The sequence below is a fragment of the Penicillium longicatenatum genome (assembly GCF_028827895.1).
Source record: "Penicillium longicatenatum strain IBT 33135 chromosome Unknown contig_1_segment0_segment0, whole genome shotgun sequence".
In the NCBI taxonomy this organism is placed as follows: Eukaryota; Fungi; Ascomycota; class Eurotiomycetes; order Eurotiales; family Aspergillaceae; genus Penicillium; species Penicillium longicatenatum.
Window position 1 is genome coordinate 1,222,000 of NW_026643119.1, and position 16,643 is coordinate 1,238,642.

The following is a 16,643-nucleotide window of genomic DNA, read 5'->3' on the forward strand; positions in this document are numbered from 1 at the left end:
TGCCGCTTAGATATGAATTGTGTCATAAATGGGGCTTTGTCACCTGTATTGGAATGACGCGGAATCAGATGGTACTGGTCTACCCAGGATTGTCGTTGGTGTGCTGAGTGCATATCTTCACATCAAAAAGGCCACGGAGAATTTACCCACCAAATCAATAACGGCACAGAAAGGTTAAAGATGCTGGCTTCGGATATTAAGTAATTTCGTATCGGATTTCCTGGGTAAGCCGTGAAAATCACTCGTATTGTAATCATTTTCTAGTTTGTTCCATTTTACAAATTGGAGTGCTTAAAGTTAGATGGTTGAATAATGAAGTGGTCCGGAAGCTGCATATATATATCCCGACCAGATATATACATACCCACGTTCTCCGACCTTAAAGACCCCGGGAACATTGATTAATCGAAGCTTTCTTACGTCAAATAGTGTTAAGACGTTCTACACTGCAATTTTACAATTGAGCTCAAATTAAAGTTGAGAACGACAAAAGAGAAAAGCCTCTGTTCACGAGAACGCAGAAACCATTTAAATTGAATTGTTTCTATACACATCCCAGCCGCCCCATCGCACCGTGGATGGGAATCTAACCGAAACCGGGCGTAAAGGCCATATGCTTGACACCAAACAAATATCTTGCGCAGTGAGATGAGGCGGGGAATAAATGAAGTGGTACACAATGTCCAACATTTAGACAGCGGACAGATCGCCGAAGCGCTCCTAAACAAAGTAAAATAATCAGCATTCCACTCTGGAATTGATGAAAGCCCAAAATTGTACGTACCTTGTAACCCGGGGGCATCCACTTGCCCTTGGAGACGAGGGAAGCGGTCTTCTCGTCGATCTCGGGCTGAGCGGAGGCAACCTCGTCCTAAACACAGAAAGCGATAAGCAATGACACCCAGCAAAGATCCGCACACCGCATATACTTACGACAGTGAGGTCCTCGAAGGGACGGGCAGTCTCGATGTTCTCGAGGGTCTTCTGGAGGTTAACAAGCTCGGCCTCAACCTTGCCCTTGGTCTGCTCGGCGTTCTGGACGGCCTGGGCCTCGAAAGCATCGATGGCCTTCAGTTGGCGGCTGACATCGTAGGAAGCGGGCTTGAAGGTCTTGAAGTGGTTCTCGATCTCGTCGACAATAGCCTGGTTCTTGAGGGTCTTGCGGTAGTGGGCGAAGTCGATGGCCTGGGGCTGCTCGGACAGAACCTGGACCTTGCGGCGGGCATCATCATTGCGCTTCTTGAAAGCCTGCAGGGAGGCGGCGGTCTGGCCGCGCAGACCGAGGGAGCTGGTCACCTTGGTCCAGTCGACCTTGAGAGCGGCGCTGCGCTGTTGTTCAGGTAAGGGGGGTTAGCGGGTGCTGGTTCCGGGCCGGATGGCGAGATAATGTTGCGCAGATCAGCAGGAAGGAGAACGTACAGCTGCCATTGTGACGGGAGGGTATGTGTGGTGTTGAGGTGGAGGGAAGAGGGGGGAGAGTTCGATGTGCAGGGAGGTGCCGGACAGGCGAGTTTGACTCGGAAAGGTTTGGATGCGGGAAACACGTGACCACCCGGTATCCGAGCATCGGCCACTTGTATACATGACACCACCATTAGATCTCTTGATAGTCATCGATCCTTTACGTATTGCTTACTAGAGCATTCTTTGTTTAACAAATATGAGGCAAGCTTGGAAGTTAATTTGGGTTCGTTCAATTCTTTTTTTGAGTTCGAATTGTTTACACTAGGGCAACTCTGGTTGCAAAACCCAAGCCACTCACGAGAATCTCGACTTATTCACGCTAAGGGTAGTTTATCAAATGCTGAGAGCCATAATGGAGTTGACAATATCGTTGTCGTTCTCCCGCAGAGCCTTGACAGCCTTCTTGCGGGAAACGCTAGCCTGAGCCATGACAAGGTCGATGTCCTTGCCCTCAAGGCCAGTCTCGTCAACCTCCTCACCATCATCCTCCTCATCCTCCTTCTTGGGCTCGATGGGAGCACCGAGCTCGTTCTCGTGCTCGTGGTCGTGCTCGTGGTCGTGGTCGTGACCAGCGTGATCACCGGCGGCCTCGGCGGCAGCGAGCTGCTGAGCAGCGGTAGCCTGAGCCTGGGCGTTCAAGTCCTCAATCTTGGCCTCACCGAAGATGCTGAAAAGATGCATTAGTACTTCAATTCCTCTCACATTAGCTATGTAAATGATCACATACATCCAGGTGTTGCTGTTGGGGGAGCGGTAGACATCGGGCTGGCTAACGACAAAGAGAACCTGCAGAGAATCAAATTAGTCTCTTCAAGGTGAAAATTCATGGGTTTGGCTGGAATTCATTGGTGGAGGAGTGCGCGATGCTCGAAAGCTGCTCCCGGGACCAAATTATTCACACTATCTGCACATACGTTCTTGGGGCGGCGGAGGGTGACACGGGTGATGCCGGGGACGTGCTTGAGGCCAAGCTTGGCAATGGCCTTGCGAGCCTTCTTCTCGTTGCGAGAGTGAATCATGACAGAGGCGCCGCCGGGGATGGAGGGCTCAACCTCACCCTCGGACTCGGAGTCGCTCTCAACATTGGTGTTGGGGACCTCCTCATCGGGAAGCTCTTCAACGCGGGGGTCGGCCATTGTGAATGTGTGTGAAGGGGTCTATAAGATGGAAATCAATATGCAAAGTTCGTGGAAGCTCAATTCAAGCGTCGAGTGGGCGAGAGATGGTGAAAAGTGGGAGGATGTGCATATAGTGGGAGAACCGAACAACCCCCGCCCAGGAATCGCACAACGGGCGGAAAATGACGGTTTCGGATTGTGGGAATTCGAATTCGAGGGCTATAGAGCCATTCAACGTACCTGAAAAACAGATATAGAGCTGTGGTGGAAAGGGGTGGATTTTGTCAGGGCGTAAGATCGAAGAAGCCGTGAGCTGTGCGGCAAGACCGACCGAAAATCGTTAGCGAGGCGGTTACACCCACCCCGGACTCCCACACATTGCCCTATATCTATGCCAACGCAAGATAGACATAGTATATGCTCGCAACGTCACATTACTATTACAATCAAATATACATTATTTTGTTCAACATTTTACATTGGAATACACAGAATTTTTGGGTTCTACACAGATTTGCTTTCCTTGATTCTTTTTCAGTCCAGGAAAGAATCCCGATTCTATAGAAAAAAAAAAAAAAGAGTAGCCAACGGGCCTAGAACGCAAAACAATGACACAAGGGCCTTGCTGGGACATCAAGGATTTTGAATCATTTTGGCTGTAGATGATTAATGCATACAGCGATTTTGCTGGCAATAATTCCAGCTATGGAAACCATCCCAGGACACCTCCTTCATCCTATGCACCAAATCCGTCGTAAAACATCTATGCCTTGGTAGCCCGGACCTTGGCGAAGGACTTCTGGACCTCGTAGCGGGCCTGGTAGAACTGTTAGAATGCTGTTGGGTGAAATAGTAGAATGCGACTTGGATCGGTGGTACATGTGCCGAATCCCAGTGCATCCATGGATCATCGTGAACGTACCTGCTTGCGGAGACGCAGGACCTTGAAGCGCTCGAAGTCAGTGAGGTTCTTCCGTCGCTGAGCACGGTCGGTCTTCTGGGCGAAGCTGCTCTTGGTCCACTTGGCGTCGATCTCGTTCTTAGCCCAAAGCTTCTTGACGGGGCCGGTACCGGCAGCACGGGGAAGCTGGGGGATGGTGAAGGGAGTCAGGGTGGCGTGAGCGAGGGCAAGAACGTGACGGGGCACGATCTTCTGCTCCTCACCGGAGGGACCGTCAACCAGGACCTGCACAAACAAGACAGTCAATAACATATTTCATAAACGATTTGTCGCCTCTTCGCATCCCCGAAAGTATCCTCTTCTCGGTGGTCTCCTGTGTCCCGTATGTGTATCTTGCGCGGACTCTTTCGGGGGTGAAATTGACGATTGGAAGATGCGGATTTTTGAACATACACGGCGGTGGTCGACGATCTCAACGATAGCGGCGAGCTTGCCAGCGAAGGGACCGCTGCGGATCAGGACGAGGCGGCCAACCTCGACCAACTTCCACGAAGCGAGCTTGACATCGATATCGGCCATGGCGAAGGCTGTCTGTAGAATTTAACGAATTCAGCGGTTTGTTTCTTTTAAATGATGTGCATGCGATCACACTCACGGTCGACGGGTTAGGATGAGTCGGAGGGTTGTTGTCGAAGAAAGTCGGATAGTCCAAGTTGGCTCTGCGAATTTCGGATGTGCCCACACAATTCTCGCTTAGCGGGCCACTCGCGGCTGGTCTAGGGTTCACTTATGTCAGCGTCTCAGATTTCCTCGGACTTTATGTTTCTCCGGCGCGTTGCTTTTCTTCGGTTTTTTTTTTCCTCCTTATTACTTTGTTGATCTTCATGATCTATCTCATGAGCAAAATGGTGCTCTTCATCACTCAAAATCACGACAAAACATTAACGACGCACGACTAACCTATCTGCTCGATACAGAGTACACTAATGGTATGTTCTGTTATTTCAAACTGTTCTTGCACTTGCTCTTCCTCGAATGATGCGGTAATTTGCGATTGACCCAGTGTCTGTGGAACCCTCGCCGGGGTTTCTTATGCAGCTCTGTCGGATTGATATTCAATTTCTTACATATTCTGACTCCTTGTTTTTCAAACCATTGTGATACATGATTGCCTTGTTGGAGCATCCTGCTGACTGCTCGAAGATCTTTAGATATTGCCACCAAACTGCCGCCTTGCACAAAACATTCGACATTGGTCTCCTAATTGGTATGCTTCACTACTTTTCTTCTCTTCTGCCTCAATGCCCACTCCATCCCTGGTTCAATGATTATAAACTTTATCACGCCTAGATAGTAATTGATGCCTCTGGCAATGATATTACCTTCATCACCAAGATCTCTGAGAACCATACACAAGCTACAGATTTTGTCTCATGCTTTAGTTGGACTTACTTCTGACTATTAATAGGATTCTCTTTTGTCGACTCAACACCCAGTAGCTTAGCTTATCCATTGCAATATAATTCTTTCCTCTATGACCACAATTTTTCTAAGTACTCCGATACTTTCATATTTATTTACGTCTCTATAATACCTTTGAATATGCTCTGAACGTATAGATAGTTTTGATTACAATAAGTCGTGCTATATCGTGACTATTGAGGCCGTGTGGAATGAATTTAAGACGCTAGACTGCTGCTTACCAGCCTGGCATCCTGCCCATACCAGCCACACCTCCCCCGCCTGTTCCCGTCTATACCCAAAATGAAGTTTCCCCACAGTACCGGAGACCGATCAAGAGCTTGCCTTCGATGCCAGCGCTGAAGGACCCTCGCGACTGAGAACCCACATGAAAACAAATTGAATGACATAGGAGTAGACGAACAAGAATTGCGTGCGCCGGTTGCGCTGTCCACGGGCCACAGTGTGCATGCCAGTTTGCATTGTGGAGTCGGTCGAGTCTGGGAGCAAGACGTACTTCAAAGAACGGAGCTGATGTAAAGAAGATAGTTAGCATAAGTCAGGGAAACATGACCTCCCACAGAAGGGGAGATTATAGATCCACTAACCAGGAAGAACGCATTCGCCAAGAAAGTGTACACAAAGACCGTCCAACCGACCCAGCCTCCGGTTCCACGGCCAGGCATCAGGATCTCCGACGCAACCAAAGTAGCAATGATACCCACGAACTTGTATCCCGAGTACGCAACGAGATCCAGCAGCTGCGAGTCATTGTTGATGCTGAGGATATACATGGCCATCTTCAAGCAAAGAATCTCGAAGACGATCACCGCAATGGCCGTGGTAGTGATTGAGCCTAACAGCTCCGGGTGGAAGTTGCCTCGGAACCCGGCCAGCAGAACTGACAATAGAATATATGTGACCAGAGCCATAACGGGGATGTACATGTCGGGTGAGTTCAGATCGTCTCGCGGAGGCAGAAACATGGACGAGTATTGTTGCTGCGTGATCTGTCCATCTGGGCCCGCAGAAGCAGGCATCCGGGCTTGCTGGCGGGACCAGGGCTTGTGTCGCCAGGGAAATAGAACGAGGATGAGCTTATTCAGGACGTAGGAGTTGGAGACGTTGAAGTAATGCTTCAGAGCTGGTATCGAAACATAGCGATTGAACTGTGGATAGAGAATTAGAAACATGCGGTGGCTAGCTCTTTAGTCTCGTATGCTTACATTGCTTTCCATGTACTCCTGTCCTGCCATCATTGCACTTTTGCCAACCTGGAATCCCATCTGGGCTGTTGGGTCGGTCATAAATTGCCCAAAGCCGGGGCCACCGGCATAGTTTGGGTTACCACCCTGTGCAGGCGAGGGCTGGTATGGGTTACCTCCATACCCGGCATTGGGTGTCTGTTGAGAAGTAGGTGGGGGTGGCGAGCGCATCATGGGCACGGTCGACACATGCTGCGGGACAGGGTGGTGAAGAGGCGGCGACTGCGCGGGCGGCGGTGCGAAGGAGCCCCGATACATGATGTTCCTGATGAGACAGGGAAGAAGAAGAATGAAGGCACCAAGTGTGTCAAATAACTGCGTGCTGCGTTGAGGGGACGGAGTTCGGGGGGGGTGAGGAGGGTAGGTGTTGGAAGTAGAGAAGTGTTTATACGTGGCTGAAGATCCCGTTGTGTCTCCGAGCTCTCGACCATCACTTTCGCCCGATCCGCCACCACCAACTTTCTTTCTTCCACTCCTATTTCCCCACAGATACCCCCCTTCCGCCCTTGGTCATTACATTTGAACGAGCTTCAGAATGCTTGAGGCTTTTGAAATTCTAACCACCTCCGGTGTGGTGCTGTGGTCCAAATCCTACGCTCCTGTGGGGTCGCATGTCATTAACAGCTTGATCAACGACGTTTTTATTGAGGAGAAAGTTGCGCCTCAAAGCGCCTCGGCCACAGGAGCTTCTCCGATATTCAAGAAGGAGAAATACACACTTAAATGGAAGCAGGTCAAGGAGTTCAATTTGATTTTCGTCGTAAGTTCGGTCCGCTCGTCGCATGTCGATCATATGTCGCATGACTGACCACTCTCTTTACAGGCTGTTTACCAATCATTGCTCCACCTTGGATGGATTGACAAACTCCTGGAAAACATTTCAACGATTTTCACCGACGTATACAAGGATCAACTTCTGGGAAACCGCAACAGGATCACCACCTACCGTTTCGAGCCTTACTTTGAACAACAAGTGCGGGAGCTCGAGGACAACACCGGTGGTGCCTCAGAGGCCTACACCGTCGAAACTGGAGAGAAGAAGGATTCGCTCGTCTCATCAGACAATGGAGGTCCACCACCGCCGCCGATCCCTGGCCTTATGAAGGGTATGAATGCAATGACTCACGGCATTTGGAAGTTCTACAAGCTGACATCCTCCAGCGCAGCAACAGACTGCGCTAGGCGGGGCTACCTCTGACGAGGGCACGCCACCGGCAACTCCTGATATTTCTAGGTCTTCAACTCCTCTCGCCGGTCACATCCTCACCGGAAAAGCTGGACCGGGCGGCCGAGGCTCCCGTCGTTCGCGCAAAGCTGCGAATGCGAGCGCCAATGCTTCGTCGGGCGACGAGGTCTCTCGCAAGGCAAAGCCTGCAAAGGGCTCTGCCAAGAAGATGCGCAAATGGGACGACAGCGGATTCGCCGATGAGGATGATGGTGAGATTTTGGATTACTCTGCTCCGGCCGGTGATGCGGAGGCTTCTGCTCCTGCAGTTGAGGCTGTTGCACCGGAGGACTGGGGTCGCAAAACTGGCAAGGGCCAGTTCGTCTTGAAGGACTTGGGTGATGAGGTCCACAACATTCTGGACAATGCTGATGCGGAAAAAAGCAAGGGGACTACATCCTCCAGCTTCCTGGGTTCTGGCTTCAATGCTGTTGGAGGCCTGTTCCGCAACATTGTTGGTGGTAAGATCCTTACAGAGAGTGACCTCCAGAAGCCACTCAAGGCGATGGAAGATCATCTTTTGAAGAAGAACGTGGCTCGTGAAGCTGCTGTGCGTCTTTGCGAGGGTGTGGAGCGTGAATTGGTTGGCAAGAAAACCGCAAACTTCCAGAGCGTGGATGCCGCTTTACGCATCGCCATGGAAGCTTCCCTGCGAAAGATCCTAACGCCAACATCTTCCTTGGATCTGTTGCGCGAAATCAATGCTGTGACCGCCCCGACCACCAAACAGCAAGCCCCTCGGCCCTATGTCATGTCTATTGTTGGTGTCAATGGTGTTGGCAAATCTACCAACCTGAGCAAAATCTGCTTTTTCCTCTTGCAGAACAACTATCGCGTTCTCATTGCTGCCTGTGACACCTTCCGTTCAGGTGCAGTAGAGCAGCTCCGCGTCCACGCCCGCAACTTGAACGAACTCAGTTCCCGTGAGAACGTAGGTAAAGTCGAGCTCTACGAGAAGGGCTATGGCAAGGATGCCGCCAATGTCGCCAAGGACGCAGTCGACTATGCTGCTAGCCAAAAGTTCGACGTGGTCTTGATTGATACCGCTGGCCGACGCCACAACGACCAGCGCCTCATGTCTTCACTGGAGAAATTCGCTAAATTTGCAAACCCGGACAAGATCTTCATGGTTGGCGAGGCCCTGGTTGGGACGGACAGTGTTATGCAGGCTCGTAACTTCAACCAGGCCTTTGGAACTGGCAGAAATCTTGACGGTTTTATTATCAGCAAATGTGACACCGTGGGCGATATGGTTGGTACTCTAGTTAGTATGGTTCATGCTACTGGTATCCCCATTGTTTTCTTGGGTGTTGGACAACATTATGGCGATTTGCGTGGACTGAGTGTCCCTTGGGCTGTGGATCTGTTGATGAAATGATTATGAAATATCCCTCAAACATTTTACAGATCCTGTTATTTTTAATAGTTTGTCTATTCTGATACCGTCTATAATCTTTGTTACGTAAAGAATACATATCGAGTCAATATCCTCTTTGCTCCCAACCTTGAGCAAGGATTTTTAATATGAACATCATAGTCAGGTGTCGACTTCGCCTGCCCATGTCTCACCTAAGAAAATTTTGTTCAAGACCGGCTCTCTATTTATGGAATGCAGTAACTTGATCACGAAGCCAGTACCTTGACACAGAAATGATGGAGTATAGGTTTATATACATCATTCCGAGCGGAGAGTATAGATGTAGACAATGTCCACATAGACCAGTTAGCTTCTGATCACGAACTAAATCCAAGAAGAGGTGGAATCTGGTTTCATATAAGTACCTTATAATGCTATATCTTCAATATGCCGACTCATTCTTCCTTCCTCCAGTCATACACATACCGCATTGGGTTGCAGAAGACGAAAGCCATGGTGTGTGTGGGACGATAAAGGGGGTCGCTACTATCAGACATAAGAATTTGATTGAAATATTACAAGGTTATGGGGCTCATTTTGAAGTATATCTTTGTCAATTTATACACGCAGCGCATTGTAGTTACTTCCTGCTTTGCATGACCATGCTGTGTGCCTGGAAATCACTGCGCCATCCTGGCTTTCCAGCTCTCCGGCCTTGATATGGGCATGATTTCTTGAATATAATATAACAAGGCCGGCTGGCCCAATGGCAAGGCGCTTGACTACGAATCAAGAGATTGCAGGTTCGACCCCTGCGTCGGTCAATTTTTGGTCGCTAGAGAATGTTCGGCTGTGGTCATCAATTTAAGCCCGGGTGCCTGTGTCTTGGCTAGTATTGGCCGCGGTCTATCCAATTCTTCTCTAGCCTTCAATGATCCATCTTCTAAACAAAGATATTATTGGCATCTGGATACACTGGACTTTAATCTGATTTTCACTTCGCTATTGTGTGTCGTATGGTAGTTTGGTAGGAGTGGAGATAGTGTGGGTCTGCGGTTTTGAACTCCATAACTACTCCGTACAGTCAGTATAAAGCCACATCAAAAACATGGTTTCCAAGGCTGGCATATTCATCAACCGTTGAATGCATTGAATTCTACTTCTTTATGGGGTAAGAATTTACTTATTGTCCCTTCGTACAACATAATCGGTCTGTAAAGGACCTTAGAGCAAGTAAATGGAAATGTTTCTTCATTCTCCCCGCTCACAGCACAAGTGGGAGTGTACTTAGATAAATTTTAAAGTAGCTGAAGTAGCGACTGGCAGACCCATTGACAAAAGTAGCCCACTATCTATGCAAATCCATCAAGCTAGGAACGCTACCATTAGTACCTGCATACGCAGAGACTATACATCCATTCGGGCTGCTTCTCCACTCGACCCCCCGAAACTGCGCGAATGTAGCTTTCAAGGTTTGGAAGAATTTCTTTTATTCCTTTATTTCTCTGCCTTTGAAGCAGTAGATCGAAGGTTTAAATTTATATTCAAGAAATGTGCTTAGCTTCTCTCCATAAATTGAAAAGCAAATGCTTTGTGTGGTTGGTTTTCAGGCCTGGCAAGTAAGGTTAGGCACAGCCGATCAACTCATGAACACAACCTAACTCTCTCCTCATCTTGAGAAACCCAGAACGAATGCAAAAACATCAAAAAGTTGACCGACGCAGGGGTCGAACCTGCAATCTCTTGATTCGTAGTCAAGCGCCTTGCCATTGGGCCAGCCGGCCTTGTTGAAAGAAGAGAGCCAGTAACGCTCTATGTTGGTAAAAGTTTTCTGGCCCCACACTACCGTTTGCGGCCAACAGCCCTAACTGCCGGCATCCTTGTGGATCCCGGGTGGCTTTGGATTAAGCCGCGGTGTGCGCGGCTACCCTTTCAAAAATGATCCGCATAACTTCTCTGTGCAGTTTCATAGTTCTCGATATCCGACCTTATTGATGTTGAGATAAAGGAGACAAGTAATCAACTACACTGAATATAAGAACAATAAAATCAATTTGTGCGCCAAAGTAAAAGAATTACACTATAATATAGCGCCTGGGTAGAAAGCGATCCGGATCAAAAGTTAGACAGTTTGTGTTATACTCTTGAGCATGGTCTACTTCATGTTGCTTCATACGTCTTGAAGGAACTGCTAAATTAATAGAATGATGTACGAAGCAAAGTGTTAAATAACCGTGTTCAAGAAATATACTGGTGGGAAAATGAAGCTATTATGGTCATTACAACGAAATCTTAACTGCGATTATTCACTGAATAATATATAAGCCCGAAGTCCCTTTGAAAGTCCCTCGCTTGGTCATTATAATGACAAGGGGTTGGGGGTGTCAGCAACACAGAATGAGGTGCTTTCATGAAGCGCTATGTAGCGCATAGCAAGGAAGTAAATAGGATTCAAGATATAGCATGCTTGTATTAACTTAGATACTAGAAGATAGGACTTATAGAGCCCTAGACACAAATCCTCAGTCATCTCTACAGACCGGGTGAGTCGATCGATGGCCGAAGTGGTCAAGTTGATTTAAAGAAAAGATTCGTAGGCACGGCACATACATCCCATTTACTAGCGTAGCCATGTTCACTCGTCAATTTGTGCATACCTTGCATTATGTCAGTGTCAAGTATTTCGTCCATCTCGGTAAATATACCTGACCATTTCAAAACAAAATTTGGTTGCCGCGACCTATTTCGTAATGACATTGTCGAGACCGTCACCTATTTCGCATGGGTATTGCCGAACTTTCTCAGTCCCCTCACATCCTGATGAAATTCAAGGACGGCATTCGACCCTTTGACTGAATGTGTCCCGAAATTGCGCTCAAGGATCGTCAGCACTTCGATATGTATCTCCGGTGAGAATCCCGGCTCTCTCATAGTGCCCATAAGGAACGTTATCAAGACCTCGAAGGCTCTGCCTGTGTCATCTTTTTAATTGATGTTGCCCTTGCCGTAGTATTCTTGGTGTTCCTCGAAAGGCGGGCGAAGTCAGCGACCCTTCCTACCACTTCGTTTGTTATCTTCACGTCCACGGATGATAGCACGCAGCTGTACGTCCTAATTTCATGCAGCATTGAGGGTACTACTTTCATCCAACCTCCTTTTATTGAGCATATGCCTTCACTCCCAACAGATCAAATGACACCACGATCTTGTCGGTCGGAGGCTCCTCTCATTTGAAGGCTAGTTCTCAAGCTCTTGTGCGGTGGTCAAACGCTTTCTTGGAGAGATTCTGGCCTATCTTGCTCCAGTAAGTCGCATTCAAGGTAGCCGGTTTGGGGTACGTTATCTCGTTGAAAAATGAAAGCTCTTCTCCGTGTCTTCTAGCTTCATTTTGGCGTTGAGAAACAGATAGGTGGAACTTTTCAAGCTTGTGGGAAGGATATGTGCTCTTACTTGAAATCCTATATGAGAAGGAGGATATAATGGCGCGGATGATCATGCAAGTGTAGAAAATGACCGGTTGTACGCCGCGCGTAAGCGGAGCCTGCCCAAATAAGAAGATGGCAGGTGGCAATAGAAGACGGAACTATATAGTGCATTAAAACCGACTGAAGCAAAGTAGGCAGAGCGGGTTGGAGAAATTAACATGTAATCAGACTAAAGTACAATAAGGCTGACAGGCTGAGCAGGTGCAGATCATGCCAAGCACAGCAGAGACGAAAATTTGCCTACAAACCATGAAAAAACGGCCATATTCTATAAGAAAAAAAGAATGCCAAAAAAAAAAAAAAAAAGGTAAAATAAAAAAAGAAATCTCTCCCTCGGGGAATCGAACCCCGGTCTCCCGCGCTTATCGGTGTTAATGACAAGCGGAAATCATGACCACTAGACCAAGGAAGATGAGATAGTCGAGTTTCCGCTCGACCACTTGGTACTGGTTGATGTCTATTCTCCCAGCTTTGATAATATCAAGCTGTTTATCATAACTCCTCACCACCATCAGTCCCTTCCACGTCACATATTATAAATCTCTTGATCGAAATCCGCCAGTTTTGGGCTTATAAAATTTCCAATTATGCTGTTCTCTTAAACTGTCATCAATACTATCTACCCGATATGAGGTTTTAACGTTCATTCACCGAGTGTGATGAAAATATGCGGTTTGACATGTAAATATATTTTGGAGGCACTTGAGCAAAAACTTGGGCATTGTCGAGAGCTGGAATCAATTACCTCTTGCGAAGGAAACACTTTCATCACCGAGGAATTTAATGTTTACCCGAACCCTTCGACAAACCTTTTAACTCCCCTGACGTCAAAGTAGACTTGATAACTCCTAATATTGCATCGAATGTTGTAATATTCTGATTTCAATAGTAGCATTGAGCCCCGAGATCGGAACTAGTACAATATCTATGAATCCACTATGAGTCCCGATCATCACATCTTGGAAGCAACCTTTGCCTTACGAGATCAGTGGAATTGGTAGTCTCAGTGAGCTATTCTCAATGGCTTGGAACCAGAGTATCCTGTTTGGTAGGCCTTGCTGGCCTTGCGTCTGTAGTATTGTTCGGGGTATAGTGGTCATCGCCAGAAGAAGCATGCTGGTCAATCTGCTTGGCGACATTGGTCGAGTAGGTACCCGTGGACTCATCTGTCATGATACTTCCCGAAGTTTGTACACCCCTGGAGACAGTATTGGGTTGCGACAAAAAAGTATCATCATCTGCAAGTTTGGCAGTCAGGGCATCGGAGGAAAAAGCCCGATGTATTCAGGGCTCATGTTACTACTCACCATGCTCCGTCCGAATTCGTGAATCAAGCTTGTTTGGTAATTTTGAATCGTGTGATTCACCCTTACCCGTGTTATTTGTGTCGTGCTGGTGCCCGTGGACCACCTTTTCAGCCTCCCGTATAATCTCCGACATGATTAATAATGTAAATCCGATTCAAAGGCACAAGATTGAGGTTTGTCTGCGATGATTTGTCTCCCAGCAAAATTATTTGACTGGTGAAATCAAATCACTGTAATATATGTCTATTTCAAGTATCCAACCTATGACGTAATCAAAGTATTAGTCTGCAGTAGTTTAGCACATTGGACAATTTGTGTACTGTGGATCGTCATCGTACCATCATGCGACGAGCAAACCCTTTTTTTCACTGGCGATACCTCTTGTAATTCATGAAAATTAGTATATTACACTCCTTCCTTGGAAGGGGCGACTTCTCCCCGGCTGGAAGGGACAGCCAATCAGCACGACGATTTACCGAACCAGTTCACTACGTACTGTTTTCAAAGCCCCAGGTTTCCATGGAAAGGCCGAAGGCAATACATAATACATAGTTTAGCTAATGTACATTACAATACAGTCCGCCTTTGAAATTGATTTCTTTACACTTCACATCTGAGGAAAGTCCGTGCCGCGCATTTTAGTGACTTTTATTGCCGATTATAACAACTGTGTAGAAATGAAGAATCCTCATGGTACACGGAGCCAAACTTGCATATCTCCATGCACTCTGGTCCTGCATCTCGCGGCTAGCCAAAACCAGTCATCTTGGGTATAGATGCTAGAAAAGATGCTCAGCCCCTTGAAATCGGCACCCTAAGGTTGCCTCGGGACTCAAGTATTATACATCAAGAGTGTAGTCCGCAATTCACAATGATTGGCGGAATTTTTAACGCATCGTGTGACCTATGCTAAATTTCTCGGTGCAATGACCGTTCGGCGTATTACACGATTCGAACGGATTCGCGATGATTTGCGATTACTCAGCAAGGCCCGCATGCCGCTTACATCATTTCGTTCCTTCCCCAAAGCGGTCCCTGAGCTTCATCCTCACGCATAGCTTACATTCAAGACGCATTTCCTCAGTTTCTGCCTCGGCAGGTTCGTGATACTGTACCTCTCGAGCACTTACGTTCTTTTCTGTGTTTTCATTGGCCCTCAAATACCCATTTCCAATTAATCACCCGAACCCTGCACGAACCCGGTATTGCGGCTACGATCGGTGCTCCGGCCTTCCAATCGTCTGGTTAGGCTGTGAAACTCTCCGATTAGCCTTGATACTGTCGTCAATCTCAAAATGAGTGAACGCCGCATCCAAGGTCGTCGTCGATCGTCGACCTTGCATTACCAAACGTTCGACACCACGCCGCCCAAGTCGCGTGGGCCTCCCAACTCCGGTCCGCCGGAATCCCCCGCCGACGTATCTCAGCATTCAGAGGATGCGCCTAGCCAACACCAGTCTTCTCGGTCTCCATTGCCCGTAAGACAGATGCTTGTATTAGCGATGATCGCTCTGGCGGAGCAAACCGCTTTGAACTCCATTAGTCCATACCTGCCAGACATGGCTTCGACCTTTCCGGAAGTCGAGCCTAGCCAAGTCGGCGTCTATGTGGGAACGATCGCTTCGGCATTTGCGTTGGCTCAATTTGCGACTAACTATTTTTGGGGTTCATTGTCCGACCGCATTGGCCGGAAGCCCGTTATACTTCTCGGCACCATCCTTACCGCATTGTGTTTTGTTGCCTTCGGATTCTGCAAGACTTTAGGTCAGGCAATTGCGGTTCAAGCACTGATGGGGGTGGTGAACGGAAATCAGGGCCTGGTTTCAACATGCCTGGGGGAAATTACAGACCGCAGCAACCAGTCAAAAGCCTTCACTTGGCTTCCCGTTCTATATGGAATCGGAGGCATAACGGGCCCACTCGTAGGAGGGCTGCTAGTATTCAAACAGAATCCATTCACCGGAAAAGAGAATCCATACCCATTCCTTGCCCCGAATCTGGTCTCTGCCGCTATCCTCCTTGTGGATTTCGGGCTGACGGCCTTTTTCATGGAGGAAAGCTTAGAAGACGCAGGACCATTACCTCAGTTCGGCAAAAAGCTTCGCAGGAAGTTCCGCAACCTGTTCACATGGCTATGGCAGTTCACTGGCCTCTCGCAGCATCCTACCTACCTCCGAGTCCCAACCCCTACTCAAGACGACACCGATACAATCGAGAGCGAGGATCACGACAGTGACTTGGATTCAGCTTCGGAGATTTCAACCCGCATTGCGCTACACGAACCATTGACTTGGAGGGAGTTCTTCACGCGCGACACTGTTCTACTTCTATTGACCTACCTGATCTTTGCCCTGTGTAACGTCTCGTTCAATTCGTTGTTCCCAATCTTTACACAGGCTAAACCACCAGCTGGACGCAATCTGACTCCTTCGGAGATTGGTCTATCCCAGGGATTTGCCGGATTTGTGACGATAGCTTTCCAGATATGCGTCTTTAACCGTCTTCGTGGCAAGATGGGTAATCGGTGGTCGTATCGTGCTGGCCTTTTCGGCTTTGGGATTTCTTTCCTATTAATGCCTTTCGTCGGGTATAAGAGCGAATCTGCTCATGGACTCACACGCCAATCTGCACTGATGGCTGTTGAATTATGCTCTGTGCTTCTGATCAAGACTGTCGCCTCTGTAGGTGGTCTGACCAGTGCTCTATTGCTGATTACCAATAGCGCGCCAAATCATGCTGTCCTTGGTGCCTTGAATGGTCTTGCACAGACTCTTTCTGCTGCTGGACGCTCGGTTGGGCCCTTTTTATCAGGAGGTCTCTTCACATTGACCGCGAAGATTCAACCACGTGGCGAAGCCCTGGCCTTTGGTGTCTTCGGGGCCGTCTCTTTCATCGGATTTCTCTTAAGTTTTGGCATCCGTGCCCAAACTCTTGAAGCGGATGGTTTGCCCGACAATGCAAGCGTCAAATCCGACGAAGAGGAACCGATAATGTCTTAGGCTCACGATGATTTCCCGCACTACGAATACGATGTCACGACATAATTCGTTTTTTCTCTCT

At 48.1% G+C, this 16,643-nt stretch overlaps 7 protein-coding genes across 7 annotated transcripts; 2 read left to right on the forward strand and 5 right to left on the reverse strand.

Moving 5' to 3' along the window:
* Positions 1-690: 690 nt before the first annotated feature.
* On the reverse strand, positions 691-1,428 carry N7484_001244 (F1F0 ATP synthase subunit d; the record flags this gene model as incomplete). Its single annotated transcript, XM_057111664.1, has 4 exons — positions 691-720; positions 785-871; positions 934-1,329; positions 1,420-1,428. 4 exons carry the CDS (start codon positions 1,426-1,428, stop codon positions 691-693), a joined length of 522 nt encoding a protein of 173 aa, XP_056976401.1.
* Positions 1,429-1,797: 369 nt separating this feature from the next.
* On the reverse strand, positions 1,798-2,600 carry N7484_001245 (nascent polypeptide-associated complex subunit alpha; the record flags this gene model as incomplete). The annotated part of the gene is made up of 3 exons (XM_057111665.1): positions 1,798-2,131; positions 2,192-2,250; positions 2,379-2,600. The coding sequence occupies 3 exons, from the start codon at positions 2,598-2,600 to the stop codon at positions 1,798-1,800; spliced, it is 615 nt and encodes a 204-aa protein (XP_056976402.1).
* A 745-nt stretch (positions 2,601-3,345) lies between these two features.
* Positions 3,346-5,197, reverse strand: N7484_001246 (60S ribosomal protein eL14; the record flags this gene model as incomplete). Its single annotated transcript, XM_057111666.1, has 5 exons — positions 3,346-3,399; positions 3,505-3,768; positions 3,937-4,074; positions 4,139-4,235; positions 5,187-5,197. 5 exons carry the CDS (start codon positions 5,195-5,197, stop codon positions 3,346-3,348), a joined length of 564 nt encoding a protein of 187 aa, XP_056976403.1.
* Positions 5,198-5,277: 80 nt separating this feature from the next.
* N7484_001247 (protein transporter YIF1) lies at positions 5,278-6,467 on the reverse strand (the record flags this gene model as incomplete). The annotated part of the gene is made up of 3 exons (XM_057111667.1): positions 5,278-5,475; positions 5,553-6,113; positions 6,171-6,467. The coding sequence occupies 3 exons, from the start codon at positions 6,465-6,467 to the stop codon at positions 5,278-5,280; spliced, it is 1,056 nt and encodes a 351-aa protein (XP_056976404.1).
* A 277-nt stretch (positions 6,468-6,744) lies between these two features.
* On the forward strand, positions 6,745-8,812 carry N7484_001248 (signal recognition particle receptor subunit alpha; the record flags this gene model as incomplete). The annotated part of the gene is made up of 3 exons (XM_057111668.1): positions 6,745-6,969; positions 7,033-7,315; positions 7,371-8,812. 3 exons carry the CDS (start codon positions 6,745-6,747, stop codon positions 8,810-8,812), a joined length of 1,950 nt encoding a protein of 649 aa, XP_056976405.1.
* Positions 8,813-13,293: 4,481 nt separating this feature from the next.
* N7484_001249 (uncharacterized protein) lies at positions 13,294-13,716 on the reverse strand (the record flags this gene model as incomplete). Its single annotated transcript, XM_057111669.1, has 2 exons — positions 13,294-13,514; positions 13,584-13,716. 2 exons carry the CDS (start codon positions 13,714-13,716, stop codon positions 13,294-13,296), a joined length of 354 nt encoding a protein of 117 aa, XP_056976406.1.
* Positions 13,717-14,878: 1,162 nt separating this feature from the next.
* Positions 14,879-16,582, forward strand: N7484_001250 (MFS transporter; the record flags this gene model as incomplete). The annotated part of the gene is made up of 1 exon (XM_057111670.1): positions 14,879-16,582. The coding sequence occupies one exon, from the start codon at positions 14,879-14,881 to the stop codon at positions 16,580-16,582; it is 1,704 nt and encodes a 567-aa protein (XP_056976407.1).
* Between the last annotated feature and the right edge of the window lie 61 nt (positions 16,583-16,643).